Source organism: Macrosteles quadrilineatus, unplaced genomic scaffold (genome assembly GCF_028750875.1).
Source record: "Macrosteles quadrilineatus isolate MER2022 unplaced genomic scaffold, UCM_ALF_1.0 Scaffold_5__1_contigs__length_97177068, whole genome shotgun sequence".
In the NCBI taxonomy this organism is placed as follows: domain Eukaryota; kingdom Metazoa; phylum Arthropoda; class Insecta; order Hemiptera; family Cicadellidae; genus Macrosteles; species Macrosteles quadrilineatus.
The window spans coordinates 55,941,902-55,956,241 of NW_026542598.1; the positions used below are offsets into that span (position 1 = coordinate 55,941,902).

General features: G+C 34.4%; 1 protein-coding gene and 1 long non-coding RNA gene across 5 annotated transcripts in view; both read left to right on the plus strand.

The window, feature by feature from the left end:
• LOC128996019 (phosphoenolpyruvate carboxykinase [GTP]-like) overlaps positions 1-4,719 on the plus strand; it is a 44,169-nt gene extending 39,450 nt beyond the window's left edge. For all 4 annotated transcript variants that reach the window (XM_054421136.1, XM_054421135.1, XM_054421133.1 and 1 more), the window contains exons 8-13: positions 239-341; positions 922-1,123; positions 1,405-1,603; positions 2,337-2,489; positions 3,136-3,339; positions 4,210-4,719. In XM_054421136.1, coding sequence (XP_054277111.1) covers positions 239-341; positions 922-1,123; positions 1,405-1,603; positions 2,337-2,489; positions 3,136-3,339; positions 4,210-4,314 — 966 coding nt within the window. In that variant the 3' untranslated portion in view covers positions 4,315-4,719. The remainder of the gene's footprint in view (positions 1-238; positions 342-921; positions 1,124-1,404; positions 1,604-2,336; positions 2,490-3,135; positions 3,340-4,209) is intronic.
• A 6,898-nt stretch (positions 4,720-11,617) lies between these two features.
• On the plus strand, positions 11,618-13,198 carry LOC128995423 (uncharacterized). The gene is made up of 2 exons (XR_008490980.1): positions 11,618-11,849; positions 13,042-13,198. It is a non-coding gene; the product is annotated as an uncharacterized LOC128995423 (long non-coding RNA).
• The last annotated feature ends 1,142 nt before the right edge of the window (positions 13,199-14,340 follow it).

Sequence of the window (14,340 nt, forward strand, 5' to 3'; positions counted from 1 at the left end):
TTTTGTGCTAACAACCATTCTGTTAATAGTAAACTTGTTATTAATGTTTATATTAATTAAAATGGGTTTTAGGACAGCACTTAAAAGTGTCTTTGACACATTTTAAGGTCAAATTGTAATGTTTTGGAAGACTGAATAAATTACCATATGACAGACGATACAAATTACACGTTTAATTTAATTTTAGTAAATTAGCAGCTTCAATATACTGAGAGTAATATTGTTGGTTCTGCTTTAGGTGGAGTGCGTTGGAGATGATATAGCCTGGATGAAAGTACACCCTCGCACAGGAAAACTCCATGCAATCAACCCAGAGAATGGCTTCTTTGGAGTAGCACCAGGTCAGGATAGCAACTTTGTGTTTGTGCATTAGAGATATTACAAAAGACAATGGAAATATATTTCATTGAAAGGCTACAAATCTATGATCAATAGTGTATAAAAAATCATGCCAGAAAAAAATTTCAATAATCTAACACAGTCAAATGCAATTGTTTTGATATAGTTTTAGTGTTTAACAAAAAGATTGTATAGAACAGCCGTGTGTTGCTAGCCCAGTGGTTGGGAGGGATTCAACTCCAACATGAAAGAGAGAGACGTCAACCCTAGCATATATAAAAGAAGATAATGCATTTAAAGTTACTTTCATACTAAACAGCACTGGCGTAGACGACAGAACAAATCAGTGCGATGGCAAATGCTATGCATACCAGAAAAAAGTTTACAATGATCACATACTTATTTTGATATGCATGTCTTTTGTTGTGGATTAGAATATGCTGAAAATATGTAGATTGGAAATGGATTGGCTTAAAGAATTATGTGTTTGCTGGTTTGCTCCTAGTTTGCAGCACAGCTAAATTTGTAGCTACGGCCTATTATATTTTAACACTCTGATCCAACAATATCATCCATTTCTAGGTACATCAACAGAGACCAACCCAAATGCCATGAAGACAGTATTCTCCAACACCGTGTTTACCAATGTGGCTTCGACAAGCGACGGAGGCGTGTTCTGGGAGGGGATGGAGAAGGAATTGCCTCCTGGAGTGTCCATCACCGACTGGCATGGTAAAGCATGGAACAAGTCTATGGGAACCACTGCAGCTCACCCTAACTCCAGGTAAATGATCTAGCTTTAAATTTGGAAAATATATTCTACAGTACTACATTGTATTTTAGAAGTTAGTCTATTTATTTACCGGTAGTCTATTTTGAATCATAAAAACCTTTGTGATACGGTATGTAATTTTTAGTATTTTTAACTTTTACACTGACTTTTTTTTAATACTAAAGTAGCCATCCCATCTATTTTGACCAGCTGTAAAAAAATCTTTATTGAAAACGAACACAGGTTAATGAGCTCGCAGAGTAAAATTTCTACATTTTTTTCTGCTTCTATAGATTTTGCAGCCCCGCCAACCAGTGCCCAATCATGGACCCCGCCTGGGAGGCTTCGGAAGGAGTACCCATCGATGCAATCCTCTTCGGCGGCCGACGTCCAGCTGGAGTCCCTCTTGTTTACGAAGCCTTTGACTGGGACCACGGAGTATTCCTAGGAGCTTCAATGCGATCTGAGGCCACTGCAGCTGCTGAATTCAAGGTTCATAAACAGTTTTCTCATCTTAAAATTAATTCTAAAAATTTGTTAACACTGATACTCATATCGAGTCAGCTAAAATAATATAATTTATAAAAGATACTCATCAAAGATACTTAACAGCCAATATGATGAGACCATTATAAATTCCTCATTTTACACTTTTATAGCATGGCCGATGGCCAGTGTATGTAATAGGGACAATTATTGTTTATCCACAATTTATGGTACCTTGCCACCATCAATATAAAGATTTACTCTGGATGGACTTACTTTGGTTTTGTTTTAGATTTTATGAATATGTTCTGGGGCCAATAGAGAATTTTTTATATTTTTCAGTCTCAGTTTTTGGTTTGAAATGGGTTTTTCACCCCTCAAATTAAACACAAAAAAACATCAACTGTCTCATAGTTTACAAAAGTTGACTTTTGAGATAACTTCCTCGCATTTTTCGTCGACACAGAAGATGAATTGAACTAGAAAAAAATGTCTAAATCAAATCACTGACTTGAACAAAGTATGGATTTTAATGACTCGCCTGATGACTTTGTATGTTTTCGATTCCTTTTAACATGTGAATAAAATATATTTAAAAAAATGTTTACTGAAATTCCTATATAATCCATATGAGATGGTTGTTTTGTCAAGGATTGTTGGTTAGTTTGTTTGTACAATATATTTTGGTTTTTCTTTTCCATTATTGCTGATGACGAAATTAACAATAACTTTTCTTCAGGGCAAGATGATAATGCACGACCCGTTCGCCATGAGACCATTCTTTGGCTACAACTTTGGCCATTACCTACAACACTGGCTCAGTTTCAAGGACAGGCCCAACATTCAACTTCCAAAGATCTTCCACGTCAACTGGTTCCGCAAAAATGATCAGGTAAACTAAGTAAACAATCAAAAGAACACTTTTAGTTTCTTACAGCCAGGTTTACAAGGGTAGAGTTGAGAGTAAAGTAAAGTTTCTAGTAGAATAACTCTACTCGTGTAAACACTCACTAGCGCCAAGTAGCTATAGTATAGTAGATAGTAGGTGGTAGGTGGTAGAGTAGAGTTACTAGCAACATGTGGCATAGTGTCTCTACTCTACTTCCCCCACCACTAGCAAAATTGTCCCTCTCCTGCACATTATACTTGTATAAACGTAATCCGTCGGCAGTAGAGTAGAGTTTCTAGTAGAGTGACACTGTCTTGTAACTGGTTTTGAAGACTCATTTTGGGAATGGAGGAGGAACACTCTGTTCGCAAACTATCATCAACACTCTAACTATGTGTGAACAGTTGCTTGATTAAAATCGGTAGAGTGGACAAGAAAGTAGCTCTACTATAAACACTACACTACCAACAACTCTACCCATGTAAAACCGCCTTAAAAGCTTTAAGAGAGTCAATGAATTTTACTGCTTATAACTAAGTATTGTACGTACAAGTAGAAATTTCCACGAATATTAGTAAAAATTTAAAACTATTTTTAAAAACCAAGCTTTTTATATAAAGTCTTACCCATTGATGTTTGTTTGTCGTAGGGTAAGTTCTTGTGGCCTGGATTTGGGGACAACATCCGAGTGCTAGACTGGGTGCTGCGCCGGGTAGAAGGTGACTCAGAATCTGCTGTCAAAACACCCATCGGGTACGTCCCGGCACCCGGAGCTCTCAATCTCGAGGGACTTCAGGAAAACATCGATCTGCAGCAGCTTTTCCATCTACCTAAGGACTTCTGGACTCAAGAGGTATGTACTAGAAGAATAACTGTGTGACAATTTATTGAAATTAACATACGTTTATTTAAAAACACTTCAAATAAAATTGAAAAATATTGGATTACTATGCGGTTGCTATCTGTCTCTTCAATTTAATAAGATTTTTGCTACAAGAAATCTGATTGTGAATGTTCACTTGATATTGTGTCTGCACAAAGTTAAAATTTCATCAACATTATGAGGCATCTATGGAACCAAACTTCAGATGTTGGTTCTTCCTATACTGCAAGGTTGTTGGTTTCCCCAGTCGGTGATGATATTTTTTTCTTGAGAGACATTCCATTTGTAGCCCAGCTGCAGTCAATTCCAATAGAAGAAAGTTGAATGAGACTCTCTCAGATTGTGCTTCAGTCAAGATTCAATTTTCTATCTTAGTTTTTTATAATACTTTTGAATACTTTCAATAAAATGGTGACCATACAAAGAAGGTATTTTAAGCCAAGTATGAATGGATATGAGTGTAGGAGTGGTGCGATCTTGTAATACAATCGCAATACTGTGATAATTGCTGTGAAAAAAAACATGGACTTTAGTTAACAAGATTTACCTTTCGAATTGGCTTTATTGGAAGGTTGGTTTAATCGACTAAACACAATATAGTAGGCCTGATCAAAAGCACACCGTCAGTGGCGCAATTCATTTACATAAATTTTATTTTAAAACAGCCTATGACTCTGCATATACTGTAATATTTTTGTAATGGGATGACTATTTCTATCACTCAAAGTTTCAGATAGTGTACTAAATACCGGTACAGTGTATCCTTGTTCATTACTATTTGATGTACTTAATTATTATTTCAGGAATATCTTCTGTTTCTAAATGCAGTTTTTGTTACAGGTTGAAGAGATAGGAAGATATTTTGAAGAGCAAGTAGGAGAGGATCTTCCAAAACCAGTGGCTGCTCAGCTTGAAGCTCTGAAGGCTCGTGTCACATCTTTGTAACTCATGTCTCCGGCCTAACACACCAACCCATAATACTTGTAAATTGTTAACATAAAACACAGCTCATTCACAAATGTAAGATTCTATGTAAGATCTGAGTACCAAATCACTTTATATTTTAAGCTTTACACTTTTTTACATTTACTAAACATCTTGTAAGTAATACCACAATCTCATTTATCACTTATTTTTAGAGAATTTTAATCTTAGTAAGTTGTATTTTAACAAAGTGTATTTTATATAGTCTTGTATATGTATTTTGTATTTTTGTGTAGATTTTTGAATAAAATAATCCATTAATGTATTTATTGAACACTGTATATAATATGCCATTGACTTGCTAGTGTATGTTTGTTGTATATTAGGTACCTATTTATAAACAATAAACTGATTTACTTTTTAAAACATTGTGTTATTCTTTTTGTTTTCATGTCAAACCCAAGATTGTTGTAACTATCAGGTATACATTATACCCCCGCCGCAGCAAACCTGCAGACTAAGCGAATTTCCATTTCCCTGAATGGATTTACACTAAAATGTCTCCTTAAAATTATCACATTTATTCCCTATTTAAATAGAATCAGTTTAAAACATACTTAGGTTTGCTGCAACAGGGAGGGTAAAAGTGTTTTTTATGTAAAATGTTAATAGTTAGTAAGAAATAAAAACATTTTCCAAATTTGGGCAAAATATGTTTATAAACAAGCAAACTACAACAGTTTACTTATTCTCCATAAGAATAACATGGGAATTTTAAATTTACAATTTTTTGGAATTTTCTCCGTAACCATTAGGCGCATTATAACGCTTCAATATACTAAATTATTTGTTTTTTTAAGCTCTACAAAATAGTTTCGAAAGAAATTGCAAAATTTTATGTTTTTTGGGTCAAAAATGGGAAAAACCCATTTTTACCCCATAACAGCCCCCATAAACCCCCGTTCCCATGGTCCGATCATGCTGGTTCGCGAACTCGTTCGAATAAACGTAGGTTTACACGTTTGTACCAAATTTCATCAAAATCGGATCATTTTTGCTCGAGTTATCGCGCTAACGGACACATATATATATATATATATATATATATATAAATATATATATATATATATATGAATTTGAACGGATGGTGTTTTTGACCTCTAGGGACCTCAAAACGAAAAAAAAAATCGGTCCCGGGTCCAGGTCTTACCGTGAGTACTACGGTAATAGCTTATTCCCTATATGGGAAATTCGCTAATACACAGAAAACATAGGTTGATTTGCTGACATTACCGTACTCATCACTATCAGGCCTACTCCAGGCCAGCACCATTTCATTTGAAAGATCTGAAAGAGACTTTTGCGCGTTTGTAATATGAACTAGTTGCTCTGCCCGTGCTTCGCTACGGGGTGGGTGAAGAATGCAGAAAAGAATATAATTCGGGTTTTAAAATCTAATCTACTATAAGAAACAGTTAAATTAAAACACACTTAACAGGAAACATATAGGCAAAAGGCAAAGTTCAATCATACATATTATATTGATTATTTAAATGAAGATCTATTAATATGTATTACCAGCACTTTATACAGGGTGTTTTTTTTTTAAACTTGCATCTTTTACTATGTAAAAACCGCAATAGATAGAAATATTCAGTTTGCGGGAATCATCTATTGACGTAGGGGGCACAATTTTTTTGAATTCAATGTTACATTCACATTCCCCCCCTTTCCCCCCCTGCCCCCAACTTATTTTTTTTAAATAGCAAGGTACCCTTTGTGACATATCAAATGAAAGAGCATGAAAAAAGAAAATGTTTGATGAAAAAAAAAATTGAAAATCGGTTCATAAACTTGTGAGATATTCCCCCCTCCCCACCCGGAACTTAATTTTTTTTTTAATAGCAAGGTACCCCTTGTGACATATCAAACAAAAGAGCATGAAAAAAGAAAATGTTTGGTGAAAAAAAATTGAAAATCGGCTCATGAATTTGTGAGATAACCTCCCCCCTTTTCCCCTACCCATAACTTTGTTTTAAATAGCAAGGTACCCCCCCTTGTGACATATCAAATGAAAAATAAATTTCCCCAAAAATTTTATTTTTTCATCCTCTTTCATTTGATATGTCACAAGTGGTACCTTGTGATTAAAAAAAAATAAGTTCCGGGGAGGGGGGAGGGATATATTTAGCAAATTTATGAACCGATTTTCAATTTTTTTTCATCAAACATTTTCTTTTTTCGTGCTCTTTTATTTGATATGTCACAAGGGGTACCTTGCTATTTAAAAAAATTAAGTTCGGGGAAGGGGGGGGGAAGGGGGGGAATGTGAATGTAACGTTGAATTCAAAAAAAATTGGGCCCCCTACGTCAATAGATGATTCCCGCAAATTGCATATTTCTATCTATTGCGGTTTTTACATAAATAAAGATGCAAGTTTTTAAAAAAAACACCCTTTATAGTGTATTGCATTTAAAATATATTCAAAAGTCTAATTCATCGACCTCGACCATATGGCACCAAGAAACAAATCTTCATATAAACAAATTCAATTAAATATCAGATGCTATTTTTTATTTGGAGATACATGTAGCCTACGATTCTGGTGACGTTGGAATCTCCATCTAACTCAATTTCCCTATCCCAAGCGTGATGCATAACGTGATGCATTCTTTACTTCAAATTCACGAGTGATGTAAAGTTGAAAAAAATCACTCGGTGAGGTAATGAAACCCATTAAAATAACATTGAGTAATTAACTAAAAAAATATACCTCTATGGAGCCAACGCCGTTCAACGCTAGAAATCAGCAGTGCGCTTGAATTTTACTGTTATTCTTTGAAGAATTTTCCTAGCCTAGCTTTTGTTTGTAAATGAACGTTACTGTTAGAAGATGAGTGAAATGGATAATGAAAAATATTGTTCGTAACCTTCTGTATATTGTCGGGTCAGGTAAAATCTTGAACGTTACACGTTATGCAAGAGCTTGTTTACATCACTTAGGAGAATTCACAACATTCACCTGCGTGATGTAAAAACGCTCTTACTACACTTGTAATGTAAATAGCTATTACGCCACACTACATTATTTTGACGAACTTCCCACGCAAGGATTTAATCCAGAAAACAGCTGTTTGCCGCCAGCTTATTGAAATGGGGTTTCATTGCGTACTACTGTACTGTAATGAGTTTTACGGTTTTACCGGACACCAATCAGCTGATTATACTGTATTTAGATGGCAATGACTGGTTCGTAATAGTATATTACGTTACTAGTCCTGAAAATAAGTGTTTACCGGACGAGTGTGGTCGTTCCCGTGCGAGACGAAGTCGAGTACGGGATTACCATACGAGTCCGGTACACACATTTTGGACGAGTGACGTACGATAGTTTACGCCATACTACTAAATCTGTACAAATCCTTATACATTTCCACCAACTAAAGGACTAAAAATCACTAGTCATTGAGAGGTTATGTTTTTGTTTATAACCACTCATTGCCACCTAAATACTAAATACAGTACAATCAGCTGATTGGTGTCCGGTAAAACTCATTGCAGCACAGTAGTACCCCATGTAGCAAGAAATGTATATAATACGTAAATATTCGGGATTAAGGTATAACCAACGTATATGTATTAATGATACAGATAATATACATATTATATACCAATATGAAAATACGGTTTCATCCAAAATAAATTTTGCATAAAATATTGTAAAATGAAGAAACAAAGTGTAAATTTTCACCTAAATGTTGTTTTGAGAGCATAAATTAACTTTCGAGAATGCAGTAAAATAAGTAAAGGTATTGATGATACAGATAATATATGTATTTTATATCAATAGAAAAATACGGAAAAAATTGTAGTGTTGTATTTATTTCCCTGCATTTTTTCAACATCCTGTGTAAAATGTATTTGTAACACATACTGTACTATAATATTCATAGATGATGAACAAAATATTCTGCCGCGCGAGATACCCGAGTCTCTGCGTTTTCTTAGGTTCGACGATGTTCGCTGATGCATTATGGGAGCAAAACAGCGGGGGTCAGCATCCGACCCGCCACCGCCATATTGTTTGTCTTAATGTCTTTGTCTCACAACTCACAACAAACGTTGTCCTTGTGGCTGTGTTTAGACTAGAGCATCTACTTCTGATTTTCAGTGTTACACGAGAAGAATTCGTTGTTTTGTTATTATTTACTTATTAATTAGGTCTATTAGTTACTTTTTACTTTATATTCTTTAAGATTTGCGTTACATCTTCGACTTTTTAACTTCAGTGGCGATTCGACTAACTTGAGTTAAGGCAAGTTACACAAATTATTATCGTTATTGTAAGTTATTAAGAGATTTAGCATATATGTTTTGTTAATAACTCGAATGGTGGTAATCTAATTTAAATACTTTATAAGTGGAAATAGGTTACAAATTAAGTTAGCCTTCCTAACCCCTTAAAAACTCTACGGATGGAGGCTCTTTAGGGAAAAAATAGGCTGTAGTTTACAAAACTAAGGAAGCCAACTTCAGGAGATAACCTAGACCTAATTCATTGCAATATGTCCTTGGTCTGAACTAATTTAGCTTTGGAGACAAGCTAGGCCTAGGTCTACTTAACAAATACCGTAGCTAAACTTATGCCTAAGTTACTTAGAACCTGTCATAAGTTAGCCTAGGCCTAACTTACAGTTAAGACTAAAAATGATGTTAATTGGTAAGTTTATGTTAAAATTCAGGCCTAGTCTTGTAGGCAGATGAATATTTTAAGACCAGAAGGGGGTAACTTAACTTACAGTTCCGAAGAGAACCTGTGATCTGTGAACAGATGGATGACTTAATGATAAATATCTTTGGTAAGTTAAATTAAATGTTTATTCTTCTTCCCAATGTAAACATCAAATTGACCTATGATTTGTTTTGCCTACGTTTCTATCGATATTAACTAGCCTATAAGCATATTTAACCACAAACAAAATATAGCCTGAGACGGTAACTTACTAGCAAAATATAGCCTAACCTATTTAATGAAAAAGCAACAAAAGAAAACATTTAGTTAGCCTCTTAGGCCTATAACTTAATGTATAAGCTAACTGGGAAAATTAAAGTCAATGCAATATTAAAGTTAACTAGGCCTAAACTTAGGCCTAGGCCTATGTTAATATTTATAAAAATATTGATAAATCGTTATTGATCTGATAACTTAATAAGATCGCAGGTTCTCTGCGGAACTGTAACCCCAGAAGGCTGCAGCTTTATAATTAGGCCTATGTCCTTCAAAACTATCGAAAGGAAATGTCAAACAAATAACTTAAGGTGCCGCATTTGCGATCAGTAGGTTATGGTTAGGTTAGGTTTAGCTACCGGTATGTTTTTTTTTTTGTTTAAGATTAACTTCTAGGTCTAACTTATGAAACAACATCGCAGCTACGTTTAGTAATAAACTTGAACGAAAGTTTGCATAAGTCAAGAGTAATTTTTATCAAGGCTTGGCACATAATAGCCTAGGGTACTATTTATTTATAGATGGCACTTTGAAGGGTAACAACGCTATCAAAATGTATATCAAATATGCCTATGACATCACATCTGTCTTTCTAAGATCTAGGGATGAAAGTTTTAACTTACCCAGTACCGCGGTTAAAAATGGGCCCTGGTCCAGGGGCGCAAGAGTTTTTTTTTTTTTTTTTTTTTTTTTTTTGTTGGGTGAGCTAGTAACAGACACTAATTGGAAAATATCTGAAACCTCCTCACTTCGTCTTCCACTCATGACTCATCACTGCCACTGTTTGCATATTAGGCCTATCATTAACTATACTTAATCGTCTGTCTTTATTTGTAGGCTATTAATTTGTTATGTCCTTTTTTCATTATACTCAATGTCAGTTGCTTTTGTCAAATGGCGAGAAACTTATTACAGTATCAATTTGTTAGCAAGTAAAGATACTGGCCGTGTTTTTGCTTATGATTTTATTTACGTTTGAAGAATGTTATTTTACGTTGTAATATCACACCCTTTTTCTGTGAAATGAGCAAAAAACCAAGTGGCAGTGAGTTTAGAAAGAGGGCGACATAAAAGATTCGTACGGTAAAAGTGTTACAAAAAGTTCCTAAAATAAGTACCGTAGCCTAGTTTTTACGGTCATTAAAATCATTTAGGCCTAAATGATGATGTGTACAGAAAGTGATGTAGGTAAATCTGAAAATGAACTTTGATGATGTTAAGTTATTGACGAGTTGGCCGAAAAAAAATGTAGAAAAAACCAGCCATTTTACGGTATTGACTTTTTGGAGTTTTAAATGTTTGCAATTATAACTTATATAAATTAAAACTATGTTTAAATTCACACTTTTTTACAACTAAACCAATTTTACTTTTAAGAACGCACCATTGGAAATATAAGTGTGTATGGTATGTAAGTAACAGTTAAACTTTAATTGATGGTTTACGTTTTTAGTTACTAAGCGGGTAATTCAATTAACAATCAAAAGTAAACACAATGAGTCTTATAATATTTGTTAGGCCAGGCGCACACAGGCGATTTTGAGTCGCGCAACAGTTGCCCGACTAATCGGGGGACTGTTGCGCAACCGACTCGGAGACTCTGAAGTCTAGCAACAGTTGAGCTGGAGTGCGCACACGGGCAACTTTTTAGTCGTGAATCTAAAGTCTTTAAGACGTAAGTTAGACATTACATTCGTTAACAGCGTTAACAGTACCGAATGGATTTCAATGATACAGCCGTAGTATGTGCTTTGTTGTTGAAGTTGTGATTTTTTATTTTATCCTCTTGTGGTTGTTCCAATCTTTAGTAACTGCCAAGGACACTTCATCCCACAACTTCTTCTTCAAATTAATATCCGAACAGTCTTTCAATGACTTTAAATATAAAGGCGGCCTCTTAATCAATTAATTGTTTGACATCCTCATCACGGAACTCCTATTTAAGTAATTTTCTAAAAACTTCACACAACAAAAAGAGAGCAAACACTAGTGACAGATCTGGCCACGAGTAGTTGAATTCCTCGGGTGAGACTAAGCGACACAGCGACAATTTAGTTGATTTTGTTGTTCTAAATAATGTATGGAATCTCGAACGTTTCTTTTTCTAAATGCTGGGCCCAAATACACTACTTTACTTCTTTGCATTTGCCCGATTTCGAGCAACATGTAGGCTAGGCCTACACTAGTTTATTATAAATGAAGGTCCTAAAATCTAAGCTTCTTACAAACAGATTTGTAAACTTAAACTTTTCTGCCATCCTTGTTGAAAATAATAACATAACGTACTTTTAAACAAAAAAGCTTTTTATAAAACACCAGACTTGTTAAACAAATATAATAGTAATAGAGGTTGAAGAGTTAAGCATTTTTATAATGTGTTTCAGGTCAGTTATCTTCGCACGGTTGGCGGGGCCAGTGTTGAGGACTCAACAAGACGGATCCTTGTAAGACTATTCAAAAATGAGCTTGCGAGAGAATTTAGTTGGGAAGGAAGAGGATGAAAGAAGTGGAGTCTGCAGAACTCTGCATTGGTGCAGTTGATTTGCCGTAAGTTTTTAACATTTGGTTTATAATGTTACTTTTATTTATTCTTTCAATGATAGGCCTATATTTGACATTTATTTATTTTTCTATAAAGTCAACTCAACCAAAGTAAGAAATTTATTTTTTAACCCTGTTTTTACCATCATAAGTTTTATTATTTAACTAATAATTGGTATGTACCTATACAGTAGCCTACATTTACTTCAAACCCCCACTTGAAAATGCCATTCTGGCGAAACATCTTGTTATTCTTTACATACATTTTTAGCAGTATGGCGTAAAGTTACGTAACAATTATTAGTCAATAAAAAGGTTCAGGGGCTAGATCAATGGATTTTAATTATATTAATTTATCATCTTATAATTAATTATCATAGGCTATATGATATTAATTTATGATGTTACACACATTTTTTGTCTGTAGAATGTACCGTACCTATCCTTTTTTTTCTGCACTGTACTCTTTAAACCTCTTCAATACTTTGATTTCTTGATTGCAACTTGTTAGTTTAGCTCAAAAAGAAACGATTTTGCTTCACACGTTCAGTACGGCAGGCATTCCAACAGGCGCTCGCCAATGGCGGCGAAGCCCCGGCGCGGTGCCGTACCAACAGCAAACGCAATTGGCATTCAAATATTTCAATCTGACGAAAAACAAAAGAGCAGCGGCGATTGTACTACGTTACCCCGAGATTGAACATAGTTCCCTAAAACACCCAAAGGTAGCAGCACTGCCTGGATCAGTAGTCAGTGGCTTTGTAATATGGCTTGAAGAGAGAAAATCCCCAAAACTGGTACAAAAGCATTGTCAGACGGGATTTTACGGGAAATTTTAGTACCAACCTACACCAAAATAAAGCTTACATTCTAAGCTACGGGCTAGCAACGATTTTAACGTTCCCCGGCAATGGCTGAGCGCATACTGAACTAATGTAGTGGGGGTTACGCAACTACATCAATTGATGTAGGCCGCTCGTGTCGCGACTACATCAATTGATGTAGTCAGCACTAAACGTGTTAAAAAAATGTTAAAAATTAAAACGTTAAAAATGAATTAATCTAAGTTTTGCCATCAAGAAAACAAAGGATTGATTACCAAAAGATATGTTGCTCTAAGCGTGAATCTTGTGCGTACCCTAATATTACCTTATACACAGGAATACAGACATTGACACAAGTGTGAATTTTGTTTCAGGTGTAGTTCGTCAACAACACCCGTCCTCATTCGATCTCACAACGTTTGAGAAAAAAACCAGCGAATGGTTACGCCAAGCAGGAACAAGGATTTATGTCAAAAATAAAAATTTAGGTTTACCGCAGATGATCAATTAAATAGTTTTTTCTTGACATTTCTTCATTGTTTCATTTATATGTTCCTTTAAAAAGTGTGTTAATAAACAACAGAAACAATTTTATAAAAACAACTTTTATACTTGAATGTATTAGGGTACTTGTGATTACATCTGAACAAATATTTTTACTCATTTTTTGTATTTTTGTGCATTTATTTTTTGTTTTTTTACTGTGCAAGTATTTTTTGTGCACAATTTAGAATAGGTCTTAAAAGTTACTACAAAATCTATTATTATTTGTTGAGCCTAGCCTTCTTGTTTTCTCACATTAAATAAACAATAGGGAAAATGGAAAACTAAAAAAACAACATTTTCATGTAAGAATAAGATTCAGTTAAAAAAACTAGAAATTATTCATCAGTTGTGAGAAGTGAGTTAGTATTTTTTTTTTTACACTTTCAGTTGTTATAATCATACTGTATTATTATTAATAATAGGTTATTTTTCTAAACTATTTCAACTTAATCTTTTTAACATTCAAGCTAGTTATTACTATTAATTATTATCAGCTGAATAATGCTTGGTAATATAAACACTAATATAATAATTAACATATTATTATTTACTTTTTATGCAAATAAATGCACTATCCAAAATGCTTGTTAAGTGGTACCTATTCTCAACAAGGTAATTTAATGAGTTTTTCTCAAATAATCTTCAATGTACGATAATTAAAAAAATTTAAAGCTGTCTTGGTCTAATATTTGTTAAGGTAGTTGCCATATTCTTTATCTTCCCTACTTCATTAAAACACATATTCTTTAAAGGTAAAATCATTTGTTTTTTTGTGGCTGCTACCATTTTTAAGGAAGTCTACAAAAATTGCATAATTCTCTCATTCTTTGGTTTGATTATGATATGAAAATAAATGCTGATAGCTAGCCTACACCAACAATATAACATTACATTTTGCATACTGTATTGTAATGATGTAGTAACTGTAATAGGGGCTCTTTCCCCTTCTAGACTTTCACTAGGGCCCCTCTGGTTCACCTTAGGAGCTTCGGATGTGATCCGTACCCCGAGGTCCTACGGGCCTGCTTCAGATGAAACTACTGAACAGCAGTAGGTTGTCCCTAAACTAGATCAATTAGGTATTTACCTGACAAATCACAAAACACATATTTCTAATGAAGACTTAA